This window comes from Poecilia mexicana, unplaced genomic scaffold, assembly GCF_051168715.1.
Source record: "Poecilia mexicana isolate PSO_F unplaced genomic scaffold, ASM5116871v1 scaffold_2, whole genome shotgun sequence".
NCBI classification, from domain to species: domain Eukaryota; kingdom Metazoa; phylum Chordata; class Actinopteri; order Cyprinodontiformes; family Poeciliidae; genus Poecilia; species Poecilia mexicana.
The window spans coordinates 2,308,158-2,317,154 of record NW_028263371.1 but is presented as its reverse complement, the minus strand read 5'-3'; the positions used below and the strand labels follow the sequence as shown (position 1 = coordinate 2,317,154).

The following is an 8,997-nucleotide window of genomic DNA, read 5'->3' as shown; positions in this document are numbered from 1 at the left end:
TCTGCTAGATTATGAAACTTTTCATGCCATGTAGGAGGCACTGGAAGTATGACGGGAGCTGTTCAGATCAGATGAGAACAAAATTAAGAGTTACGGTCACAATAAGTGACACCCTGAAGAGGAGGACAATCATGGCAGTGGTAGATTCATACTGTGGGGATGATTCTGTTCAGCAGAGACGGGGAATCTGGTTAGAGTTGATGGGGAAATGGATGGAAATAAACAAAGCAGATGGAGGCTGTAAACAGAGGTGGAGGTTCACCTTCCAGCAGGGCAACTACATTCACGTCACAGTCAGAACCACATGATTCATGTGCTATAACAGCTGACTCTGGAGGAGCAGCTCCTCTTGGTTTCTCACCTTTTGCCTTGTGGTAGTTTTTGATATTAAAGAGGCAGTATTATGTTTACTCCAGCCACGTAGTGCCATTTTATAGCACAATAAAGTAACTATGTTACACAGGTTTTAAATGTTATAAAATACTAAATCAAATAGGGCTTAAAAGAAAACTGACTTTGTAATTTAACGCCTTGAAATTGAGCCTCTGTCTCCTTAACAACTCCTGCTCTTTCTGAAACTCCACTTTCAGGAAGTCATCACAACATGGCTCCTCTATTAACTCTGTAACATAGTTGTTGTTTTTTAACCAGCATTTCACCGAGAAGTTGCTCATATAATGAGCTCAGCAGATGTGGAGTTCAACCAGATGTTTGCTAATTGCTACTGGCTAGTCTGAAGGAGCAGAGTGGAGGGAGGGCTGCTCTGTGAGGCAGAAACTCAGAAACTTGAAAAGTGAGGCTCTGAGGTGGAGCTTCGTTCCTGAAGGCTGAGCTAGGTCCACCCAAGGGCTTTGCACAGCTGCATGGTTGCCATGGAGATTAAATGATTACTAAAACATGAATTAAAGAATCAATGCAACACTGTAGTGATGAGGGAACAACATTATAACATGATGTAAAGATAAAAACATTGATATCGCATAATGCTGCCACTTTAAAGCTGAAGAATTTGAAATACCTGAGTAGCAGTGGGGGAGGGAGGATGAGGGTAACAGTTGGTGCAGTCATGCATCTGTGGGGTTGCAGGAACCTCCTGACCTTCTTATCAGGAGGTCAGCATTAATGACCAACATGAACATCAGCTGTCCAAAAGGAACCAAAGGAGATTTAAATGTTCCCGTCATCAACCACTGACTGCAGCTTTATGGCGATTAAACCTTTTCATTACCCATTGATGTGCTGCAACAAAACCTCCCAAACAGGATTAGGCTGAAGTGTGAAACACAACCACTTCTGATGCTACGGTCCTTTTAGAAAATCTGCTCACAATTAGAGGGGCTGCAGTGCTTTAGGGCAGGATTAGCGAACAAAGAGATGGGAGATACACTGAATGAAGCACCCAAAGCTCTTCCCTTCCCTGAACTTTTTGCCGTGCCATCAGCTCCTGGCAGAGAACATCCCGTCATCCCTTCCGTCCCTCACGCCGTGTTGTTTGTCAGGATGAGTTAGTGCTGCTGGGGTGGCAAGCAGACGTGCTTCGTTTGAGCGCCGAGAATGGAGGGAAAAAAGGGGCACATTCATTCATCAACAGGATGCGCAGTGCAATTGTGGCAGCAAGAGTAAAGTAGATAAATGGCTAATCACCTGAAGAAATGAGATGATTCATCTCTTCCTGATATTACGCTCGTTTAAGGACCGCCAGCGGGGATCCATCAGTGTCTGCTACAGAGCAGACTATCTTGTTTGTTACGCTGTGTGAACTCTGAATGTTTACACCCATAAAAAAATAAAAAATAAAAAATCTTAATTAAAACACAAAAAGTGTTTTCAGTGAACATAGAGCAAATATGGGTAAAAACAGGAGTGAAGAGTGAAGTTTGCAGAATTAACCAGTCAAGTGGGATAATTGTAGCTTTTGAGATTAGCAAGGAAGATACTATCATGCTTAGCAACCTGGTTGTTCAATGAGTAGATTTTTATTATCCGTGATAAAATATTTGTTTATTGTTCAGCAAAATGAATCTGATTCTGTATACACACGATGTGTAAAAAGGTTTAGCACTAACCTTTTGTGGAAACATCAAAATCTGAGACTATAGAAATAAAAATTAAACCTTTTATTTGAATTCATTTATTCAGCGTCCCACTTTAAAGTGAGCCACATTTAGTTAAACACGTTGGCTTAAATATGTTGTCATTTTCCTATCAACTAAAAAAATGCTCTTTGTGATAAGTAATAACTCACAATTACTTCAAAAATTGAGTAAGAGCAAAATTGATGAAGGAGCTAGCAGGTGGTCGTTACCCTAAAGCTAAAACCAAGCCGTGCTAGCTGGCACCTAAAACTCCGGCTAGTGAGCGAAAGACGCTGGGAGAAACTTTAAAGGCAGACAGCTGGAAGCTCTTTAAATGATCAAATTATTTCCACTGCCGCAGGAACCAAATGTGAAACCATGGCCCCTACACCGGACTGAAGATCAGGACCTAAATAGGTTTAACCTGACTGACGACCGGACAAGACTTACCGTGGTACCAGAGGCAGGCGTCATTCATTGTTTCATTTATGAAGCTTGCAGCAGCACAAACAGCAACTTCTTCAGGCAACTCTTCCTCTTCCTCCGTCTGGTCCTCCTCATCTTCATTACTCCTTGTGTTTTCTACAGTTTCAGAGCGCTACGGTTCAAATTGAGAAATCTTAAGACGTTATCTACTGGTCTTTTGGCTGGACGGAAACAGCGCGAACGGACCAAGCATACCTCATTTACCCAGAATGCATAGCAGCGCCAACAACATGCCACGTCTCTGACTACTTTAAGTTTATGAAAACCAAATAGCCTACAGTATTTTCATTGCATTATTTTTTTACATCTAAAATATTTCTCAAAGTCTACTGCTCATTTTAATTATTTGGCTATTAAAATTAGCCAAATAACCGTGGCTCATTCTAATAAATGATATAAACAATTTTTTTAGTTACATAATTATTGGTACAAAAACAAGCATTCTTTCATTATTAGGCCTGAGCAGGAAATATATTGACTTTTTGAAGGTCTATCAATATATGAAAACTCACCGAATTTTGTTGGCTTACCAGTCTTGGTAAAAATGACTATAATGGTTTTGGAAAAGTCGCAACAGAAAAAGCTCAACAGAGCCACCTGGCAACTTTCAAAACGCTGTCCTCATTTAGGTTACCTTACTGCAAAGGTCTGAAGTTTGTCACATTTACAGAACTTCCCAGGACCTACAGAAGTCTCCTGCAGCCGTGGGCTGGGGTCAAAGTCCAGGCCCCGTCTATAGACAAGTATACAACAAACAAGACATCAGCCATGTTGGATTGAACCTTTTTTTTTTTTTGAGTCGTTTTTAAGCTCTGTATTTCATTGAACTTTTCTTGGCTTGAAAATTGGTGAGTTTGGGGATCTAAAGTGATCAAAGTCCTGAGTTTTCCTGCAGGTTGAAGTGGGGTCACACCATAACCATAGGTTTGGCTGTGATTTCCACATATTTCATCTGATCTGCACCAAACTGAACATTTATTTTTGTTTTTCTTCACATCACAACCAATAAGATTTTTTACATGTCTGATGCTGATCAGCATTTACAGTGGGGTCAAAATCAGTGTTTTCTGGGTGCCAAACTTCTTTTGTCTAGTTCCTGGCTGCCAACTTATTTCATTAAATAATATTTCATCAACCAATTCAGATAGAGAAATGGCAGCAAAGTCTGTCTCTGTAAAGAATTAGAAATGTCTCCACTGTGTCTACAACACATTTCTGAGCCACTGTATGCTGTGCATGTTAACAAAAAGGCATTCTTCTGAAAATAGAAGTTGGCCACTGAACTGAAAATGATGGGAGAAGGAGCAGCAAAAGCTCAGAAACAAACAAGAACGACCTCTGCAAATCCTGCAGAAATACTGACACACTAGTTTTAAAGATTACAGGGCTGGTTTGACTGTTTGGAGGTAAAAGTGACTAACTGCAGCATCTAGACTTGAAACAAAAGGCCAACTCAGCCAGAACTAAACAGCAGAAATGAGTATATAAATCTAGATTACATCCATTTAGTTTACAAGCAGAGCAGCTGTTTACACAACATGATGCGAGTCTGGGAAGCAACAGTTGCAGTGACCTGCCAACCACAGTAAAGACCCCCGTCTCCCTCTCCCTCTCCCCCCCACACACATCCATTCATGTGACGGTGTGCAGCCCCCTCAACGCTCCCACACAGTAAACTGTTTCCTGGGCCAGAAACCAGCCATTGCTAGGCAACGGGGAAACCTGCAGCACAGGGCTGACTCCGTTGCTGCTCGAACTGAGTGGCCTAATGATGCATCACTGATGGAAGACAAAAACCCAAAGGTAGAGCTTAAAATTGCGCAAATAGGAATTATGGAAATAAATTTGCTTAACAGAAGCACAGCAATTAAAAAAAGGCAAATTTTTCATTAAGTTTTTGTGTTAGGATGAGGTGGTTTTTCCAGCTGTATTGAAATTGATGTATTTCGCAAAACTCCAATCAAAACACTTTTTTCATATCAGGAGTGATGTGAAAAAAAATAGCTTGTGATCAACTGAAACGACAAAGATAACGACAAAGATAACGACAGGTAGTGGTTGGAAGATTAACGACTTATTGCGTGAGCAAAAGTATTCACGTGGGACATTAATTGCATTATTTAATGGAAACACTGCAATTGTGAAATTGTGTTTTCTCCACATTATCGAAATATCGATAGTTTTGTGCACATTTCTCAACAAAAACAGCTGGTTGATGCCTTTGAGAAGCTGGAGTACCCAGGGTAAACCCACAAATGCAGAGGGAGAACATGCAGACTCCAGCAGGCTCTCTGTGAGGTAACTGAGCTTCCAGCTTCCATGTTTGAGAAAGTCCATAACTTGAAACTTCTCCACCTGATTCTTGGTTTTAAAATCATTGCTGTTATTTGTTTTAGATTCACTTCATCCCAGAAAAATTAGGATAACTGAGGAGCTGAGATGATGACCATCCAGGAGAATTTAACCAAATAGTTTTGCTTTATTGACCATATAAGATGCCTTCACAGAGGTAAACAAAAACAGACAACTGATATGCTTGAAATGAAAACGAAAAACCCACATTTTATTGCACTTAAGTTATAAGAAAATAAAATTCTAAGTGAATCAAACAAATACACAATCCCTTTCAGGTTTTTTTTGTCTGTTTTTAGTTTGTTTGTTTTTTGTTTTTTTTTGCTGTTTTTTGCCAGGCAGTTTTACATGAACTGAACAAAATAAAAACACCTGCAACAAATCTGATTTCTCAAACCAGATCATAAATTAAAAACAGACGGAGAAAACAACAGGAGGAGATAGAGCGAGATTGTTTTCTTTCTTTCTTTCTTTCATTTTTTTTAATATACAGTGTTATACCACTTTCACAGTTCAGCTGGAGCTGTGACTCTGGGAGGTTTTGAGACGACTTGTTTTGGCTACTAGGTGTTTTGTCTGTGTTCGTTTCGGTGGAACACCGAGACGCTCCGTGGCCCGACCTGCCAGCTGATGCTTGATGGTGGTCTCCTCTGTTGCTTCAGACACCTGTGGAGGGGCAAAAGAAAAAAAAGAAAAAAAAAAAGTCTCTCACACAGACATATGGGCCATTCTCTCATTCACAAGTTAAAATCAGTACATCTGTTAGTTTGATTTATTTTTTAACCTTTTTTTTTTTTTTGAAGCCAGTCCACGCAGCATTTCGACATTTTTCCCAAAGAACAGGATGGAGAAGCGTTGTCCCGAGGAATGTGATAACAAGCTGCCAGCTAACACACTTGAACACACACACACACACGCACACTCACACGTTCTCTAACAGTGTTACAATTCCCCCTCGTTTGTGTCTCCTGTCAGTTTCTGTCGGACGCGCTCCCTCCTCGTAGCCTCAAACGCAGAGGCACGTTTGGCTCAAGTTTCAGTGGCAAAAAAAACAAACAAAAAAACAAATGCAAAAAAACCCCCCAAAAAATGGTGATCACGTCACGTCATGTCGCCTTTCTGGTTTAAGTCCAAACGTACAGAGTCCTGTGAGGAATTTCGCCTGTGGACTAAAACGTCACAGCAAGTAGAAGCTCCGTTCTCTGGTTCCGGTTCCTCTAGCAGCATTAGATTCAGTTTGGCCACTCGGGGGGGCGGGGGCAGGGTGGGGTCAGGGCGCGGGGTCAGTGGATAGTAGAGGTGTTTGTCCTCAGCCCTCCAGCTTCTGAGGAAACCCCCCCCAGAGCTGAACAGCACTGACGGTAACAGAGACCGGACCGGATTCTTCCTCTAATACTGAAATTCTGCATGAAGCATAAAACCAACAACAACAACAACAAAAAAAAACAAAAAAACCTCTTCAGATCCTGAAATTCACAGTTGTGTTTATGTGGAGAAATCAGAAGTCCAGAAAACCGAGTGCAGAGCGATGAGAACGGAAACGGAGTGACGGAAACGGGCCGGACCACCCCGACGCTCCCCCCACCACGTCCAGCAGCTCTTTGGGAGGAACTGTGAGGGGAAGCCAGTCATCATGGCCGTGTGATGACTGTATGCACACGCTCTGATAGGAGGGAGGGAGGGGATGGATGGGTGGGGGGAGTTTTAAAAAATAATATCTCTCTGTACATCTGAAAATCTGTCCGACTCGAGCGAAAGCGGGTTCTCTGTGCGAAGCCGGCCGGTTTCAGGGGAGTTCGCTCTGTTTCTCCCTCCAGATCACCTTCAGCAGGAGGGGCCGGGGGTCAGAGGGGACTGGACTGAGTTTGTCCGTAGCAGGAACTCAAACGGGAGACGCGGACAGCGGCGGGTTTTGTGATTGTAGACTCTCTGAGTGTAGATGAAGAGTTTTTCGGTCTCCGGGCTCCCGTCCCCCTCCTCTCTCTCTCTCTCTCTGTGTGTGGGTCACTCTCTTCGTCCTTCCACGGCGTGTTCCCCTGCACCACTTCCTGTCACTTCATGTCCACGTCAAAGTCCAGCACCAGCAGCTTGGTTTCCTCCGTGCCGTTGCGGCTGCCCACAGCGCACACCAGCTTGGTGTTGGACGCCCGGATGCGCCACACCACGCCGCCGCTGCCGCCGCTCTCCAGGGTCACCAGGTTCCGGATGAACTCGCCCGTCTTCAGGTCCCACAGCTTGACCGTGCCGTCATCAGAGCTGGTGATGACAAAGTTCTTGTTGAACTGGAGGCACGTCACGGCACTCTGGTGCTTGTGGGGACCTGGACCAGACAGACAGAGAAAGGACGGTTAGGAGAAGACAGGACGAGGAATTTGTTTGGTGGCGTTTGGACTTCAGCACACAAACTTCACCAGATGAGAAAAACCAAGAGAAACCGTCAAAAAATACACCAAGAAAATCAACAGTAGTTGTGAAAATATGACTTTAAAATACTTCTGTTAGTTTAATAAATCACTGAACTGTTGTATCATCCTTCCAAACCTTCTCAGGTCTCCTGGTTTTGGTTCTGCTCTGCATCTCCAGAACCAGAACCAAATGAGGAGAAGCAGCATTCAGGTTCTATGCACCGCTAATCTGAAACAAACTTCCAGAAAACTGCAAAACAGCTGAAACACTGAGCTCCTATAAATTTATACTAAAACCTGCACAGATTTAATGGCACCAATCAACATGCAATGTTTATTGGTTTCGCAGTTGGTCACCTTATGATGCGTTTATGAATTTTTAAAATGTTTTCATGATGTAAATCTCTTTAACTGCCTTGTTGCTGAAATGTGATGGAATATTTTTGCAACAGTAGATTTTTAGTTTATTTTGAAACAGTTTGACATCACTTATGATGAATATTCGAAGTGCATGTTTGTCAATGTTTTGCCATCCAATTGGTCTTTCTGAGATGGCAGAGATCCGGCTCCAGAGTTTTGATCCAACTTTTTTGATTTAAATAATTTTCTATCATAACCTTGACCCCCTGCACTTTCCAGTTCCTCTGTGCTTCCTGCCAGAAGACGGGAAGAAAATGAGGAAATACGTACTGAAATATTAAACCTCTTCTGCTCAGTTCTGGTCTGATGCAGCGAGAGAACGGCTCACCGACACCTTCTGGGTTTTTTTCTTCTCATTTTAGTTTTTAGTGACAACTAAAATGAGATTTTCCAGCCCATCACTTACTTCCTCTGAACTTGTGGACTGGTAACAGTCGTTCCTTCAGCGGGAGGTGGAGCTCAGCTCGGTGTGTCTTGTGGACCATTTAAGTCGGTGTGAAAGCGAACACCTGAAAACTGCGTTTCTGTCATGTTGGACAATTTGTTTCTACAACATGATCATGTCTGCTGGCCTGAAGAGAACTAGATTAATAAGCCAAGTTATAGTCCCAGTGATCAGAGCCAACGGCTGCGACTGGCATGGTTTCCACTGCCGTTTTGTTTCATATTAGTCTGTCTGGATCAGCGAGGTTTATCACCTCCTATAAAGCTTTACAGGAAAAATGTACTATTTTTTATTATTTTTTTACCACTGAAGGTCCTGAAAAGTTTAGTTGGAACAGATCAGGAACACTGAACATGCAATAAAAGCTGCTGCTAATGTAAGGGTGGGTGGATGGATGGAAACACCAATGATATCATTTAGTTTAAAATAATAATGAATTTAAAGGGGCAGTATTATGGGTTTTACAGCCACAAAGTGCCATTATAGCACAATCAAATAACTCTGTAACCTTCAGTTGTTATAATACATTTAATATATGTATATATCAAGTATGACTTAAAAGACATTTTACTTTATAATTTAACATCTTGAAATTGGGCCTCTGTCTCTTTAAAACTCCTGCTCTTTCTGAAGCAGGAGTTTTAAAGAGACTCCTGCTCTGGAAGACTTTGGCCTTCCAGAAGTCATCACAACATGGCTCCTCTATTAACCCTTTAACAACATTTTTACCAGCATTGCACTGAGCAGCAGCTCCTATAATGAGCCCAACAGATGCCGTTCCGCCAGGTGTTTGCTAATTGCTGCTGGCTAGTCT

General features: G+C 42.3%; 1 protein-coding gene across 2 annotated transcripts in view; it reads right to left on the bottom strand.

Moving 5' to 3' along the window:
* Positions 1-5,020: 5,020 nt before the first annotated feature.
* fbxw7 (F-box and WD repeat domain containing 7) overlaps positions 5,021-8,997 on the bottom strand; it is a 102,184-nt gene continuing 98,207 nt past the window's right edge. For both annotated transcript variants that reach the window (XM_088008879.1, XM_088008882.1), the window contains exon 13: positions 5,021-7,233. In XM_088008879.1, coding sequence (XP_087865005.1) covers positions 6,965-7,233 — 269 coding nt within the window. In that variant the 3' untranslated portion in view covers positions 5,021-6,964. The remainder of the gene's footprint in view (positions 7,234-8,997) is intronic.